Source organism: Prinia subflava, chromosome 1 (assembly GCF_021018805.1).
Source record: "Prinia subflava isolate CZ2003 ecotype Zambia chromosome 1, Cam_Psub_1.2, whole genome shotgun sequence".
Lineage (NCBI taxonomy): Eukaryota > Metazoa > Chordata > Aves > Passeriformes > Cisticolidae > Prinia > Prinia subflava.
In genome coordinates, this window is record NC_086247.1 from 11312834 (window position 1) to 11331145 (window position 18312).

Here is an 18312-nt window from a genome sequence, read left to right on the forward strand (position 1 = left end):
GGGCGGGCAGCTGAGCCCCACTGAGGAGCTCCAGGAGCTCTGATGCCATGGAGTGTCACATGGCACTGGAAACACCCATTCCGTGGAGGACAGGTCAGATTTCTTCCTTTGGTGATGAAGAAATAATTGGGCACAAAGTTATTTTGGGGGAAACAGTCCTTGGATTAATCCTTTAACAATTTTTAAGAAAATTATTTAAACAAACCCTCACTGTAATCGATCCCTGGCTTAATCCATGAGGAGCTAAATGGGAATTTGTGACCCAGAATCCTGCCCTAGCTCTTTCCTAAGCGTGGCTGGACCTGGGGGAGGCCTCCTGCTTTCACAGATAACACCAGCCCTGACATTTAAAAGGGGAAAAATTATTTTCTTTATCAGCCAGCTGAAATTGGAAATTGCAGGGGGAGCAGAGGAAGCTCTGGGAGAGGCAGCTTTAAAAATACTGTTATTACTCTTCGGAAGAGGCTTTATGTCACAAAAGCATGTCTTGGACAAAGATGTTGAATTCCACCTGCTGTTTCTTTGTGTTTAAATTCAGAAAGTAATACATGTCGAATCAAGGATGTGTGTGTTTTCCACCCCTGTTGACATTTCTCTTGACACTGCTTTGACAAGAGCAAGAACAGTCGCTGGAGGTGAGACACAGCGGGGCTGCCGTGCTCCGGGTGGCACAGGAAGAGGTCTTGGAGAAGGAGTTGCTGCCCAGGGTAGATTTACAGCACCAGTTTGATTCCTGCCATCTCCTTGGTTTGTCCCCACTGGCATCACTTAAATGGCTTCCTTGCTTCCTAGGTGCTGGAGTTGGTTGGGATAAACCCCTGGTTATTTGGTCTTGTGAAGTGGTAGGTGTTGTGCACTTTTGCTGTAGGTAGGAGTGAAGGGGGTTTTGGTTTCAGCATGGATGTGGTGGTGGCAGTGTTCTTTGGAAAAGCTGAAAGGAATGACACAATTTAGTGTGTAACTTCGTGATCTGAGGGAGAGATGAGCTTGTGGATGTGGCTTCAGCAGGGAAAAGTGAGAGCTAATTATTCTGGAACCCAGATGAAGTACATGCCTCTTACTTTCAGCTGAGTTTATTAGCAAGATCAAGATATGGCAAGCTGAGCGGATAATGTAGGACTTCATATCACTAATGTAAAACTGCTGGAAGGTTTTCTTTAAAAATGCAAAAATAAGCAAAAAAAGAACTCCAGCAAAATCCACCAGCAAAGGTATTAATCCAGTGACATTAAAAACCCCCAAAAGTTCAATTTTTCTTCTGTCTGAAATGAGATCAGGTGCTCTTGACCACTATATAGGGATCCCAGGTAAACAAACTGCATTGATTTCAGTCAAACAAATATAGCAAACTATTAAATAAAGGGAGCTGTTGCAGCTTACTTGAGCAGGCTTGGTTTAAGGAAAAGAGCATTTTTATAGACAAGAACAAATAGTTGGGAAATGTTTGATTTTTCCAGGCTGACCACAAAATAAGGAAAGGTTTCTTCCTGAGCTGTGTTTTGATGGGAGTGTCTTAAGCTTCCCTGGGAAGCGGCTAAACGCAGGGCTGGTGTCAATCTCCTGCGTGCCATCAGGTGTGCTTAGCTGGATAATACACAGTGAGATGGAAACATAATCGGGCTGCTTTGGTATCCTCTGCTTGCTGCTTGCGTTTTGCTGGAGAATCCCGTAAAGCCTTGGGCCCTGCTGGTGATTGTCGGGCTTTCAGGGCTCCTGGCACACACATGCATTATGCATGCACGGCGTGCAGGTGACAGTGAGAGACGGGTTCAGAGGAGGGATTGCAGTAAGACTAATAGGTTTAAGGAAATAGCATTTCTTTCGCTTCTTTTAAATAATTTGGTTTCTTTCATTTTTAAAATGTCTGACAGTTTTTTGCTTAGCACAAAGCATTTTATATTCCAGGTCTTGCCACCCAGATAACTGCTATTCTCTCTTTCCCATTCTCTATTTACCACTGGCTCTGTCATGTGTAGGGTGTAACAAGGCTTTACAAACAGCTGCTTTGCATTGTTTGGGGTCTTTTTTTTTTTTTTTTTTTCCTAGCAAAAACCCCAAAATCCTTGCTGAAAATACAGGGAGTAGAGTAGCAATAAGCTTTGAGCAGGTGTCTGGGAGCTGCCTTGCCAGGGTGTACTGAGGAGCTGGAATGTGTCTCACAGCTTTTGGGGAAGGACCTGTGTTTGCCCTGAAAGCAAAACACTGTCTCTCACAGCAGTGTGGGCTGTGGATTTTGGTTTACTTACAAAAAGCAGACCAGTTTATAAGGGTGGATTGAGTTTGCTACAAGCAACTGCACTTGCTGGCAACCTCTTCCAGTCAGAGCTGGGGTAATGTTAGCCTTGAGGATCTGCCTTATCTGGGTTTTATTGTGTTGTTGCTCTGGTAACAGCAAGTCTTATACCTTTATTGAAGGAAGCAGGGATATTTTATTTTACTCTCTAGACTCCAATCAAAGGGAAGTTTTGAGGTTTCTTTCTACTGCATTTTTGCTGTTAGCGGAAAATTTGAATTTGCTCTGCAGAGAGCAGTTTCAGTCTAAAAAAATCATCTTTTTGTTTGTTTTAACTTTGGCAAATAAAGATCAGGACTTGCAAGAATACTTTGTGTCCATATCCTAAGTAAAACCTTGGATTTTAATCAAATTTTAAAAAATAGGTAGAATTCTACAGGAAACTTGAGGTCAGCAAGAATTAAACTGTCTTAAGCACTTTGTATACACTCAGTGCCATGCTGTTTTATCAGCTTCAATTCATAAATTATCTCCATAGCTTTTGACTATTTTGGAAACAGGTCTTGCAGTGACAAGGCAGCTGTTGGGAGAGTTGATTGTCTTGAGCTGTCACTGTGCTTTTCTGTGTCTGAATACAGAGTTATCTCGAGGCAGTGCTTGAGGTGGTCTCTGGGTCGAGTCACACTTATATTGTACAGGCTCTGAACCTGGAAAAAACACAGATGATCATTTGGTAAAGAAAAACTGTGATGCTGCCTTTGATTTTGGGAGCTTCTCTGTACAGGCTGTTGCAGTATACTGGTACCCTGCTTTGAATGGGCTTGGTTTTTGCTGTATCCATCCAAAGGAAGGCATTTCTTTTTGTTGCTCCAGTTGAAATCCCTTTTGCCCAGTGTTTCTATTCAGAAAAACTGTAAAGCCTCATCAGAGGACTGCTGTTTCATCTGAATTCAGAAGCAATTGATTTTGGTGTTCATGGATTAAGATTTAGTAACATTTTAGTTATTGTTTTACATCTAGTTCGATTTGATCTATAGTATTAAAATCAGAATGCTCAAACTAAGTGTTCATTGTTGTGTTTTGTTTTTCTTGCAGGGAAGCTACCCAGTGTGGGAAGATTTTATAAATAAAGCTGGGAAACTGCAGTCTCAGCTTCGGTAAGTTTTTGTGTTACACAGTCAAGATCCCCTACAGTTCCTTGGATGTGCAAACATTAAGATTAAATGCAGCTTTTGCAAGGATAATTTTCTAAGCAGGTGCTAGTAAAATTGTGCATGTTTCTTAGTCAACACCTGCATGTAATTTTTTGAGTACTGCTACTGGTGTTTTAATGTATTTAGGAAAATTCACAATATGCCACCAGCTATACATAGTAAATATAAAATGAGCTGAATGGTTTTCTTGGATTTTGATGAAAAATTGGAAAGACAGTGTATTGATGTTTAGTGAGCACACATTTGGAGTTAGGTCTATGTTGCCCTTTCTATTAGTGTAGAATACAGAGGAGGTTATGTTGGACGAGGGCTCAGAATATTAAAAAAAATCTTTGGCAGCCTCAACAGTATTTTCATCAGACTTAAAAATGAAGGAAATTGTTTTGCTGGAGCATGCATTGATGATTATTAAAATTTAAGGGTTTGGGGTATACTTTGAAAATGACATTCTGGATTTTTTAAGATATGGCAGAAGTATCACACTCAGACCAATTCTACCTCTAGAGTTCATTCACTTGTAAAATATTGTTTCTTCTAATTCAAATACAAGCGCCATTTCCTCACGGCTCTCCCCAAACCACATTCTCCTCTCTGCTTTACAAAGAGCAGCTGTAGTAGTAACAGGTTATTGGCAGTCTAGTTTGTGGTTCTATGTTGAATTATGAACCATTCCCAGAGAAGCTGGGGGTTAGCTTCATTTGCCCTAAACAGCTGGAATATGCTGTTCTGCTACACCATGCCACACTTGCATGTGGTTTTTTTTTTCCTTTTCCAGCAATTATGTCACAGTGAGTATGGAAGATGCAGAGGAAGTAGAGAAAGAAGAGAAATGGAGAACTTTCCTAGCCTTTTGTACTCTTCAAACACAGGCCTTCTGGGATGGCATAGGGCATAGTTTTGTTTATTTCCCCAGTCCTGTAGTGTTGCATTCAATCCGTGCAGTGCTACAGGAACATGCAAGCAGGCAGCTTGAAAGCCTGTGTTCGAGGATTTGCTGTTTGTTTCTAGCAAATGTGAGCCTTTTGCTGCTGTTTCATTTCTATGTGCTCTGATAAAGGACAGCAGATGTCATTTGAGCTGGAGCCAGGTCTTTCTGGATCTTGTTACTGGGGAAATGGAACTTTGTTATTAGCAATATAATTAATAATTAACAACATAGTACATGAATAAGAGTGTGACCCACAAGTTTGAAAGATGAAGATCACAGTGTTAAGGAAAATTTTAGGAAAGATTTTCTGGTTCCAAGGTCCGATATTGCTAGCTAGCTGTCAGGGTGGGGGATTTGCCCTCCCTTTAATCTCCTGGGCATGTGGAGAGCCCTTATGCGTTTGCTTGGTCCTCGCACGCCTGGGGTGTTTTCTTCTGTGTGTGTTCAAATCTTTTGTGCTGTCAGTAGGCCATTTACTACACTGCCAGTTATGTCCTCTGTACCTTGAGCATATTTGGAGTGAGACTTGCATAAAATCTGACCTAATTAAGCAGTCCTGTGGTCTTTCTGGCCGAGGATCAGCTTCCCTGCAAGTCTGCCGGGTTTTTTGAGGCTAGCAAGGAGCTCTTGAAACAAAGTGAATATGCTAGTCCTTGTTCTGAATTTTGCTTGAAAAGGCTGACTGACACCATCAGGAGAGAAAATCAGAGTTAGTGTTAGAAAAGATGTGAAGAAACAGAACCATGAGGTAACTGTGGAGAGGGCACAGTTGTTCTTTACCTGTAGAGCCCTGGCCCACTTTCTCTTTAATTGGGTCAACCAGACTCTAAACCTTCAGAAATCAGGACTGACCTGAGGTGTTCAGGGCTCTGAGGCGTGCTTATCTAGAACAAACGTGTCTGGAAAATTGTAACTCACGTTTGCTGTCCACTTGAACAGATGTGTGGTCTGTGGGTGCTTTCCAAACATGGAGGGAGACTGGGCTGGTGAGGTTGACACTTTGGATTGTGAAATCTGCCATCGCTGGTGTACCTCTCAGGAAGGGTCCTCCTGGGAGGAACACTGGATCAGAAAGGGGTTTTGTTTATTTTGGGGGTTTGGGGCTTGATGTTTTTTGGGGGGTTGAGTTGTTTTGTGGTTTTTTTTCTTGAAATTTAGGGTTTTTTTCTTCTTTTCCTACTTTTCCATTTGTCCAAGAGCTCCATACCAGTCTGATTTCCAAGAAATTTTCTGTTTCCAGGGATGATCATGCTCCCCAAATGAAAAATGCACAAAATCGTTTGGCCAGGATCCTAGGTGAAAGGAAGTTCCTGCATGTTTATTCTTAAAATACGAATGTTCCCCGAAAATAGCAGTTGCTGTAATTTGTTCACTAATGGGTGAAGTATAATGTGCGTTAGATTTGTTTTTCATGTTTGACTGCTTAATATTACTTCATCAGAGGAAATCAGCTAGAAGGAGAGTGGCTGTGCTCTTTTGAAACAGCACCTGTCCTGTGCAATTCTCAGCATGGAATTAGTGTGGCTGCCTCCAAGTCCATAGTGCTAACACAAAGCGAGGAAGGGATTAAGAAATGAGGGAGGGAAAAGGCTAAGTTCAGATATAAAAGAGAATACTTTTTGTGGCCTCTGCAAGTTCACAGTATTATTCTTTATAAGCCTAAATGTTTTTGGCAGTAATTAAATAGGCATCAATGAGACACTGCTAATGTTTTGTTATCTGTATGCATTTCAGGACTACAGTAGTAGCAGCTGCTGCCTTTTTGGATGCCTTTCAGAAAGTGGCTGACATGGCTACTAATACACGTGGTAAGCAGATGTGTCAATATTGAGTTTAACAGAATGCTGTGTGGTTTATACCATTTGTCGTAATAAAAAGAAGTCTTAACTTGTTACATTGACAAGCAGATCTGTGAGACATCTGTTAGATGGACTTGCACTTTGAAAAAGTGGCACGTGAGAAAGGAAGTTGTCTTTACGGAAAAAAAAAATGCTGAAAACCTGTAATTTAAATGTGTCATCAATCATGTGAACACTTCTTAATTACCATTTGAATTATACGTTGATGAATAATATTTTAGAAAGCAAGATTTACAGAAATCTTTATTCACTGACATTTCTGTACCTTGTGTAAATGTAAAAGGCTTGTTACTCAGCTGGAATAAACAACCATAGGGCTGCTGGAGACAGAGCAGATACTGGCTGATGCTCTGGCCTTTGGGGTCTGCCAGTGATGATGACAGTTACCTGTACTTATATCTTTGAGCAAAGACTTTGCTTGTCCTTCCTCCTTGAGTCTGATGTTCTTGGCCAAATTGCATTTTCCTGGGCTGTGGGTGTCTCTGGGTAGCAGTCTCAGCTTATTGGTGAGTATGGAGAGCCAAAACAGTGCAGCTGGCTTTCTTTCCAGGCTGCTGAGCTGGAAGGAGACAATAGGCTGCTTCTCTCTGATGCTGCATGCCCAGCGACCAAGGCAGCGTGTGCAGATGTCCTGCAGTGGTGCAGGGCATTCCCCATGGTCACTGTCCTTGGACTGCTGCTGAGGAGTAAATCCAGAGTGCAGATAAATCACTGCTGAGGGAGCAGCACTTGGTCACCTCTAACCCTAAAGGTTTTGTAGAATTTTTTAAAGTCCTAATGTGCTGTTGACATTTGACTGGAGAGTAAGAAGATAATATTGCTGACACAAAGGATGTTCATTCCCCATTAGCAGAGTGCAAGCTCAGACTTCTCTTAGCTCTGGTTAACAGGAGTAGTAGCAGCTGCTGGAGTGAGTACCAAGTCATAGAATGACAAGAGGGAAGAATACTTCTTTTTCCTGTCTAAAGCTAATATTTACATTCTGGTAAGAAGTTCCTCATTATATGCATACCTACTGTAAATTATAGGTAATCTACTCAAATAAAATAATGAACATACGGAAAGTGGAATAAACTAAGAATGAGACCCAAGGCAGAATTTAACTTGGATTTCTAACATGTCCTGCCTTCAAGCATCTTCTCTTCTCTTTCTTCTGCCTTCCCCAGGGGGAAACAAAGTAAACTACTAAAATCCTTGAGACTTGTCTTCTAGCTATGCTGGCAGGCTTATAGGACTAGCATTGAGATACCAGAATGACTGAAACTTTCCCACTCTCAAACAAAAATTGCTTGTGTGGGTTTTTGAAGGGTATTTTATACTTTCTGCTGTGTCGTGTCTTGTCTCTTATCTCTTAGAGCACATCCTTTACAAAAGGAGCTCTGTGAATCCAGGCATGCCAAATTTGTATAGCTCCTCTGTTCTGTCTTCTTCCTTCCCTGACTGAAAGTATAGAAGAGAATTTTGGTTTTATTTTTAGAAAGTGATCTGGGCAATGGATCAAAATTCCAAGTTAGCTGGTGGTTCTGATCTGCCTCCCAAGCCAGCTTCCGTTTGTTGCCCATTCAAGTTTATCTCTGAGGCTGCACCTTTGTCCTTTAACAAATACAGATCATTCTGCCTTGCTGTGGACAGGGATAAACACCTGTCCCTGGGGAAGGTGATGGTAAAAATCCCTGTGGCTCATGAGGGCACAGTTCAATAAAAACATATTTTGCCATCAGTATAAAGAATTCTATTCCAAAACTGAAACAGAACAAACTTAGTATTTTTCTTCTCTGATGTGGGGATTTCAACAGGCTCTAAGTTTTCCCTTTTAAGGGTTACCTAAAGTGAAGAATTATTTCTTAAATTTTGCCTGTTACTTACCCAGTTTATAAAATCATGTATCTGATTGTCTAGTCAAACATCTGGCTGTGTTTCACACTGTTTAGAGGGTTAACAGGTAAACCAAATTTTACAGTTAACAGTATTACTGAAGTCAGACAAGTTCATGTTCAGTTGCTGGGGATATATGAGACTCGTGTAGCATTTCCTGTGACAAAAGGCAGGGAGGTTGGTATATTTTCTCATTAGGTTGGTTTATCACTGCATGAACCAAATGCTTCTTCTGGGAACTAACTGTATATGAAAATCTGAAGCAAGTGCCTGCTCTGGAGGGATAGCGTTAGTTCCTTGTAGGATGACTGAAGTTCTGTGAAGCTGCGTGCTGCCTTTAATTTGTAATTGCTTGTAGTTCTACAGAAAGTGGCCTGTTATTTTAAGACTCACTGATCTAGCTGATGAAAGTGTTTTATCAGTCAACAGAACAATTCTGGCTACTCTTTAATCTATTTGCATCAGCATTAACTTTGAAAGAAGAAGAAGTGTTTGCATGGATATACATGTCCACACACATGCAAGGGGAGACAATCTCCTTTCGGTCACCAAGTGTTCAAGAATCAGAGCTTATTTCCATCATTGCCAGTCTGCTTTCCAACTGGTATCCTTACCTTGTGTGCCATTACTGTTGTTCCCAAGCACTGTCTTTGCTCTTTTGGTGCATTTTCTCTCCATGCCATTTACTTCCTTCTAATCCTGCCGTGGTAGCAATGTTCACATTCCCATCTGGAGCTCAGACTGAAGGCATAATTGGAGCTCTGCCTGTGGTAAAATCTATGATTGGATGAGTCAGATAACCTGTACTTTGCTGTATTTTCTTCCCTTTGTAGCTTCTAAAGTAGGAAAAGCCTTGAATGTGAAGTACCTGATGTTTTGTGGTGACTCAATACACAAATTAATTTCCCAACCTGCTCATTTCAGCTTTTGTTTCCTCCTTTGCTGACTCTCCATTTAGATGTGCATCAACCCAAAGTTGTCTCTTTTTTCCTCAGTTCAGTTACCTTGGTTCAATGCTTTGATTTTAGCCTGACAAGAGAAAACACAGGGAAAGTAGTTCTGATGCATGTATCACAAAATGTTAGATTTCTGTGGGTCCGGTCATCTGAGAATCATCATTTGAATAGGGCAGATTGTCAAGTTATATTGCTAATTTAAAGTAGTGCTAGTTGTATAGCAGTGTTTTTGCTGGTATCAGAGATTTTTGAAAACAAAATTCCTTCAGATGTTTTGATTTTTGAGCTCTGACAAAACAGAGACATCTATGTAGCAGTTTTTGTTATTCAAGCTGCATCTGTTTGGCATATAGCCCAGCAGAACCCGGTAGTCTACAGTGGAATCTGTATTATCTCTTACTTTGATTATTAAAGAGAATGCTTACAAAATACTAAATGAATGAGGTATTTCAGAATACCTTTAAATAGTGTAATAACTCTTGATTACCTTAAAAGTGAAGTCTCCTTTTGGGAAGATGTGTGCTCATGAGTTTCAGTTCAGGTTTTTCTTACATGGCTTATTTCTTTCAGTATTTGAGATTCTGAGTGCTTTTACCTGCATCAGTTCTAACTGAAGCATGGAAGAAATTTAAATCTAATTTCATGTAATTTCTGTTTGCTTGATTATTTGTGCAATAAAAATATATTCTCTTATGAAGGCAAGACCTGTGCATCCCAAATATTGTGTTTATATGTGATATATCTTTATAAGTTTGCTTTCAACAATATGTAAAAGGATGTGTGTAAATTGCTTTGCTTTTTGTATGCTAGTCTTCTGCTGCCTCTGCTGCATTTGAATGTCCTTTGTAGATAAGTACTAGAGCTCAGGAACTTGAAAAAAGTAGGTGTGAAAAATAACTATCCTCCTAATGTTGTGAGGGAGATTAATGTGAAGATAGGCACGCTTCTTCTGTATCCACTTAATACACCATCAGCAGCCTCCGTGGATAAAACCCTGCCCCAATCTTGCCTACCTGCATCTGCACAGGTGTAAATTAAAATTTATGGCAAGATGATCTAAAAGCTTTGATTTACCCAAGCTTAAAATTGATCTTCAAAGTGAGATTGTTAATGAGGCAGCTGATACTCAAGTCTTGTGGTTGTTTTTCATTCCTGTTGAAGGGTTTTGCATATACATAGGTGTGTTTGATATTAGCAGATTAGTTAAATCACTTCAAGAGGGTGTCAGTGTATCACACAGCTTTTTCTGGCCGGTTGGATTCCATGGATTGTAATGCTGTTTGAAGTTCCCTCTTGGCATGTGCTACTAGAGGTATGTTTTCCCTGCCTTTGGTAATTCTGACATCTAGTACATTTTCCTTCTTTTTTATTTTACAAATGTCTGAGAAGATTTTAAGGCAATGCAGAGTTGCAGGAAATTCCACTGAAATTCCACTGGAGGGGGAGACCCTCTCTGCTGGACTGTGGGGTTTGAGACTGGGGAGGATACTGTGCATAGTCAGCCAGCTACCAAGGGGCACTGAGTAGATTTGGAAGCAAAACTCAGCCTGTGTCTGCATGGCATGCAGTAGCAGCAGGGTACCAAAATCACCACAGTAATTTTAATGTTACCCTTTTGAGGGGCAGGATATATAAATATGGAAGAAGTGCTACATTAAGTGTCTGCACTTTTTTCAGGCCTTATTGAATTTCAGCAGCACACAAAAATGTAAATATGGATGAACACTTTTACTTACAAAGTTACATTTGATTAATATTTGTGAGTGTCTACGTCAGATAGCTCTTCTATGGCACTACTCAGTGACTGCTATCCATGTTTAATAAGGCTGCTTAAAATAGTACCTCTGCTGCAGATCAGTGTTCCTGGGCAGACTGTGCATCCATGTTGCTCCAGGTAGTGTGTAAACACCCCTTCAGGCCGTCCTTAGTCTGGGTGATCCATTTTTATTTTGGCCTGAATCTATATTGTATGTATTGAAGTAGTTTTCCAAGGTGACAAGGTGCACTAAATGTTGCAGGGCTGGAATTATCTGTGATCTCCCAAGTAAGTGTGCTTGGGCCTCCTGAACCAGTGTCTCGCTCATTGTAAATACGGCAAGGTGTGACCCAAGGTAGGGTAAAGTGTTGATGCTACAGCAAAATGTCATGGATGGTACTGAAAGGTGGTTTTGGTTGATTTATTTATTTTCATGGAGGGGAAAAAAAAATGAGCCATAAGTGAAGCATGGGGAGGAGAAAGACACCACAATCTACAGCAGTAGACCTAAAAGCTGTGTAACATTTGTGAAATAGAGAGCTTTGCTCCTGCCTGTGGACTGGGGAGATATGATGGTGATCTGTGCCTCATTTCAGAGTGAAAACAAAGCTGATCACAAGAGGAAATGCATTCTCATTGTCTAATTCCTTTGTCTTTCTGACTCTTTAATTTCAGATACTCATACTCAAATACCAAAACTTTTGTTTGAGCTTCCTCTCAGTTAAGATATGACTTCGTAATAAGTACTTATTCCTCCTGTGGAGTCTTTGAAGAAAAATATTACAGGCCAGACTTTTTCTTTTGTTATAATCAGGAAGAAAAGTACTTAAATGAACCATTCAGTCTTCCATTATGTTTTCATGAAGATGCAAAACACAGGACCAAAATCAGAATCATTGGCAGATAATTTTGCAGCTGGATGCATATTACCTATCTGTTGTGTTTGGAGAAGTGGGACTTGGGGATTCTGCTTTACAGCAGCTAAAGCTACAAATCCCAGAGGCCGTGCAGTGAGATTTGCTGTTTCCGTGTTCCCGTCTTTCTCCAGACCAGGAGCAAATGTCAGTCCATGTCTGTCTGTGTTGCCCTGAGAACTCTGCTTCTGTTGTGAGCCCGTTCGGCTGGAACAGTCATGTGGGGGTGAACATCTAAAATGCTCAAACACAAGAAAAGTGGTTTGGTTATTAATGACTAGATTTTATATTTAGGGGCTTGAAAGGGCTGCACTAGAGGTAAAACATGGCCATTGTCTTTTCTTTGAGTGAGTGCAGGCATTGCAGCATAAAAAAAATTATTTATTTATGCCTTATTTTTTTACTTGAGGTCAAGACAAAATCTAGCTCAGGGTCATTGACAGCATTTGTGCTGATTTGTCCCTACCTAAGGAGAAATATTTAGGGCAATAGACAAAAATAATTGCTATAATAACTTAGTCAGGTGCCCCTTGGTACAGTGCAGAGAGTGACGCAGGAGTAGAGTTTGCATTTGCCCTACAACCCAGTATTTTTTTGAGCTTGCTAAGGTGCTTACTAAGAGACTTAGATGTTGTTAGGAAAGGCAGTAAAGCCACCAAGTGATTGTGTGTGCTAAACAGAAAATTTGAATGCAAGACCAGCTTCTGTGAGGGAGGAAGAAGCAAACAAGCTTCTTTAGTACTTCGTCCAAGGAGTGGGCTGGTGTGTTAAGATAGGAGTGGCTGGACTTTTTTTACATGACTGAATGTAAGTCTATTCACTGTCATCTGAATTGGAAATCTTTGGGAGTGTGGGGAGGGGGAACAGCTCAGAGTTAATTTTTCATACACTTGCTTGTGGTTCTCTCTCCTTATACAGCTGTGTTGCTTTTAGGAGGGTAGACTATCAGATCCTGGTTTTTCTTCAGGCTTGGGATGGATGGATTGATTGTTGTTTCCAGCTACATGATGAATTTATATCTCTGTGGGCATCTTCACACAGAGCACTTATGCTTCAGTAACTAAATACTGGTTTTGTAGCTGTAAAGCATTTTCTCAGTCTTGGCAACAGAACCAAACTTTTAATGTCTTAAACATCCAGTTTGGGAAGTAATGAGGATAAAACATAAGTGGCTCTAGGATTTCCTTCAGATAATTTATTAGTTAAGAATCAAAGATGCAAAAGCATCCTTTTGATGATGGGATGTGGATTTGAAAGTGGTGGCTGAGGTTTTGGTTGGTGGTTGGTTTTCCCAGTGTAGCACATGCTTCTGTAGTGGGAGATCCCCTTTCAGGCTAATTCAGGCAGCCTTTTGATGTGATAAATTACTAGTTGGCACATAGTTACAATCGTGTAGTAATCACAAGACAGTTGTTGCAGCTCTTATTTATTTTTAATCTGTCACTAGTTGGGTAGCAAAGGTAGCTGAAGATCTGTTCACATTGAGTTTTATTTAGTATCTTTTTTGTTTGCTGTGTCAGAGAAAGGGAAGTTCTGTGTGGTGTGGGAAGAGAATAAAAAAATCAGTTCAGTCTGAGCAAGGTTTCTGTGAAGTAGTGTAGGGCTTCTTGCCTCATGGACCTTGTCCATGACAACCTGTGGAGGTTGCAGAGTAGTTTCTGAGCTTCTGTGGTCTCATGCTTTGCACCTCACAGCTGCCTGGAAATGCAGTTTTGGGGTTGTCCTTTTGTTGGTCACCTCAGTGGTGCCTTCCAAGAAGATGTGCTGGTGAAGTATCACATTTGGTCCCATCAGCTGGGTTTTTCCAAACTTGCCAGACCTCTAGGGATGTGAGTGTGGATCTGACCAGAGTCCTGCAGTTAACTCAACCTCATTACACCCCAGTCCACATGTCCTTAAACCACTTGTGAAGTTCCTTTGTGTCAGCAATGCAATTTGTGCAAAGGTTGTGATATAAAATGTGTTCTTTCATGTGGGGTGTCTTCTCCAGTTCCCTCAGTCTATTCCTACCCTGGCTGGACAAAAACTGTGTTTGTTTCTAATGACATAAGAGAGCTACACGAAAAGTGGAATTACAAGTTGCAGCAGACTAATTGCGAGTGGAGTGTTTATAACAATGGACTCCATCTAATCATTAACAAAAGCAGTAACAAAAGTAATTTTCAGAAGCAGCAGTGACATTTGCATTGTCTAACAGTTTTTTTTTTTTTTGCTCTCCATAATTCAGACTGCCTCCCAGAAGGATGCTCTTCCACACATTTTCGTAGGTGTGAAGGTTGTAGATCGTATATGTTCACTCTGTGTGTGTCCATGCAAACTAGTGTTCCACGGCCAGGTGATTTACTTGGCGATATGATTCATCTCATGTTTGCATACCTGCTGCTTCTCGGGAGGCAGTGCATGTTCATGGTAATAATGAGGTCTTGCTTAAAAATAGACCAGCTTCCTTCATTTTCTTGTCCTTCTGTTTGCTTGATGATTTGTCGGGTGTTGCCAGCACAAATGTTTGTCCCTGTTGCTGTGCAAGCTGTTCACCCCTTCCCTCCTCCCTTCGCGTTAGTTTTCTTCAGTGAAGCAGTTCCCTGCTCTTTTCTTCCCTGGCTGATGTAGTAAACCCTGCCCTGTTCAGGCTTATGGGCTCATTTAGAGAGGTGGGGAAGAGTCCCCACTGGTTCTTGAATTGCAGTAGAAAATTAAGGTCTGCCTGGGACAAGAAGGGCATTGTGCTGTGTGTCTTCCTCTTCCACTCCCACGCATAATGGAGTCCAACCTGTAGAACTACTTTGGAAAAGTTAAAATAATATAATTGCCTCACTGTTTCATTTCAGAGCTCAGAGTCCTCCCTCTTGTCTTTGTGCTTTCTACAACAGGTTTTTTTTTTCTAGAAATTAATCTGTGACCTGCCCTCCATTCAGGTTGTTTTTTTGGACAGGGTGGAGAAGGAAAGGAAGATGGGCTGTTTCCAAAAGAACCTTGGGTTGTGACCTGACAGTACTTCCTGTGAAATGTTAGGACTCTCTGTACTTATATACATGTCTAAATCTTCCTACTGCTTTGCAGTTGGTGCTTCTTTTGTTGTTTTTCACATGGGCTTGCATGTAAAAACGAGTACGTTTTCCAGTCTAATGAAGCCACTGAAAAATGCTACCATCTTTCCAGCAGCCATCCCAATTCAAGCTTTGTGGAAGCCACTTTAAAACCAGGAGTAGTGGCAATTGTGTGTGTGGGCACGTTCATCCACAGTGTCATGGGGTAGAAGAGGTCTGGGTTTGTACAATCAGCTCCTGCAATTGTTGTGAAATTCTCCTCTCCCGCAGCATTTATTACTATGTAAAATTGAAATCTGCATGATTTCCTGCTGTGAGCGCCTGTGCTGAGGGACTGGTTTCTATAGTAACTAATATCAAGGCGCTGGCTGGGACTTCAGTTTGGAGCAGTATTTGAGCCTGTTTTGCAGTTTGATGCAACCCTGTGCGAGTAGCTGATGATGACAAACAGTCAGGCAGGTTTGCAGCTGCCATGACTGCAGCAGTGGTGCTGTGCACCTCGGCATGTGCGCTGAGGGCTAAAAATAGGCATTCTGCAAAATGGAGTTGGAGAGGAGAGGGGATGTCTTTTTCTCTAACACCACTCACTCCTCTCCCCTCCCTTGGCAAACCTGCCAAATGGAAACACTGAAGAATACATCAGTGAGTGTTTGTCCTGGAGTCACTTCAGCCCACCCCAAAGTGAAAGATGTACCTGGGAACTGGGTCCATTTTCTCCCAAGAGTAACAGCCATCAGTATTGCCATTTTTCTGTTTTGAGACAGAGTTGGTGTTTGTGCTGCTGAGCATGATAAATAGCATTGTTAATGTGTTTTCATCTGCAGGACCAGCTTCTGCCCTTACTTAGGCCCAGACACACCTGCTTAATGTGTTTGGTTTTGCAGGGTTAAGCAGGGGTTGGAGTGTTGAAGCTTGGCTTGTAGAGACTGTAGGCTTTCAGAGTAATATGCAAAGCTTGGTTTGCACCATTTGCAATCAGTCCAGAAAGGCATAGTGGGGTTAGGGTCATGAAAATGAAACTGTCTGCTATTTAGGCTGACTTTAAAAACTTGAATCATGTGATGGAGGTGAGAAAGGAATGCAGAACAGTGCTCGCTGTCCAGACAAGTCCTCTAAGTACAGAAACTTAGGCAGGCACCAGTAGTTCCCTGAACTGTGATGATCTCTAAAGGAAACTTGGGGCATTGATTAAATAGTCCAAAGTGTGAAGGTGTCATTTTGTATGACTGATGGTTGTTTTTCCTGGCTGTGCTAGAAAAGGAGATATAAATCAGATGTGCTTGTTTTCCAAGCCCTCTCTCCTCAGAAGCCAAGCATCTCTGAGGAGAGAGTGAAGTTTTATGTCCTGTGTACCTGTAGATATGGACATGTGTGCACACACACAGAGTGCCATTTGCTCAGCCAGCTCAAGGGGAGCCTTGATTTGGCCACCCTCAGAGCCACTTGTTCATTTGGTATTTAGGAATGCTGGAGCAGACTGAGGAAAGTGAGTGTAGAGAGGAAGAAATGTATGGTGGACAAAGAGGAGCTGGGAGTCTTGTGCTGAGAATATTTAGGGGACATTTGGTACATATCCATGAAGAAGTGAGTGGTTTTATTTTAAAAAAAAAAATCTGTTCAGACATGTAATTTTTTTTTATATTCACTGCTTACGTATGCAAGTTCATAGTAAAAGTATTACAGTGATTTTTAAAAAACCCGATAAATTACTGGATTAAACTATGTGCGTCAAGAGAGTAATGATGCATTTGAATAATCTGAGATAATTTGGCACTGAGATATGACCAGATTAACAGTTTGAGAAGTAGGATTGGAAACTATCATTTAAGAATAAAATTACTCATGTTGCTGAGAAATGGTCTTTACCTTTGTCCTTGAGTATAAGTAAAAAATTCTCCATTTCTTTCAAGCAGGTACTAAGCAGAGTGCTAAAATGAGAATCTTAGAGTAAGACTTTGTTATATTTACACAATATAGTGATGGAAGTCCAGAACATTGCGTTGTTATAAATAAATGAAATCCAAAGTACATTTAGTAAATACTTAAAGTGCATATTGTGATGGATTATCCCTGTTTTTAATGCTTGTTCATTTTCTGCTAGTTTGCAAAATCACTGGAGTCCAGTAGAGCACATTTCTGTTGGCTGCTGTTGTGACTGTGTATCCATTTTAAATCTAGGTTGTCTTGCATGAGAATAGCAGCTCTGCGTGAGCATTAGTCACTTTGGTTCAAAGGTAAAGAGTTCATGTGTAGCTCTTATGGAGCTGCAGAGGCAGGAGCCTTGGTTATGAATATAGTCAAGGGAATGTTTTAGCTATTAAGCTGAAATGTAGCTTGCTGCTGGGGAAATGAGTGTTGTCACTGAGTGTGTGCTGTGATGCAAAGCCCTCCCCAGACTGTTGGGTTCAAGTGCACAGTGTGTGCTCGGGACGGATAATTGATTTAGACGAACAGATTTTAATCTTTCATTGTAAGCTTGAGGCCGGCTTCACTCACAGCTATAAACTCCATTTTTCTCAAGCTGCACTTTCACAAGTGTTTTAGCTGTTCTCTCTGAAGTGGCTGTTTTCGGAGACTCTTTGTTCTTCACAACATGTTTTCTTTGTTGGCAACCTTACTAATTTAACATGGCTTTCAAAATTAGGAGTGGGAGAAAAAGCCTTGTTCATGTATGTTCCCAGCTAGGGTGAAAGTATGAAACTTGTGGTGTGCATCTCTAGAGAAAATGGAGAAGCTGGTTTAGATTTTTTTTTTAGGGTGACTTTATGCACAGAGTAATTCAGCTTAAAGTTTAGATCTAAGTATTTTAAAGCAAATGTACTTGTTAGAATGAAGCTTTCTTGCTAAGGCTTTATGTTAGAGTTAATGGGGTCTCTCACAGGAAAAAAGCTAATGCCTTCAGAAGAGCATACAACCACCCATCTGCCCATCATGAATATTGCTAAGGGATTTTTGAGCCTAAGTGGCAAGAAGTCTGTCCTGTCCTCTTAGGTTGGTTAAGGAAAGCTAAAGCTTGCTCAGTTTAAAAAATTCATCTATTCAATATCCTTTCCAAAGCTCCTTGTCTCCAATGTTTTAACAGTTGCCTAATCTGTTTAAATTGGTCTGAATTTCAGCCTCTCTAGAGTTCAGTTTTTGAGGTCATGATCATCATGGATAAAGCAATGTATGTTTTCTTGTTAATGCTTAACTTTTGTTTACTTCCAGTCACAGTTTGATTTCAAGTTATTTTCACTTTTTTTTTTTTTTTGTCAAAAAAGGAAGCTGGACTCAAAATTTGTACCCTCTTGGTGTACCCATAAGGTGAAAGATGTATGAATAGCTTTCTTTAAGAGAAAAGGTCTTTTAGATGAAACATATTCAGCATATAAAAAGCTTCTTGTGACCAATGGGAGTAAACATTAAACATTGATGATGCAGCTTTAAGTTGCATGGAAACAAACTGGGGCAAGTCAGTTCATTTTACCTTTGATTCACTGCTTCCAGCCGTTAGGAAAGGTTGAAGGGACACAAGGCAAACAGGAGTCTCT

General features: G+C 40.8%; 1 protein-coding gene across 9 annotated transcripts in view; it reads left to right on the forward strand.

Annotated features, from left to right (window-relative positions):
• MTSS1 (MTSS I-BAR domain containing 1) overlaps positions 1 to 18312 on the forward strand; it is a 125785-nt gene that overhangs the window by 13584 nt on the left and 93889 nt on the right. For all 9 annotated transcript variants that reach the window (XM_063413829.1, XM_063414249.1, XM_063414076.1 and 6 more), the window contains exons 2-3: positions 3329 to 3390; positions 6110 to 6183. In XM_063413829.1, coding sequence (XP_063269899.1) covers positions 3329 to 3390; positions 6110 to 6183 — 136 coding nt within the window. The remainder of the gene's footprint in view (positions 1 to 3328; positions 3391 to 6109; positions 6184 to 18312) is intronic.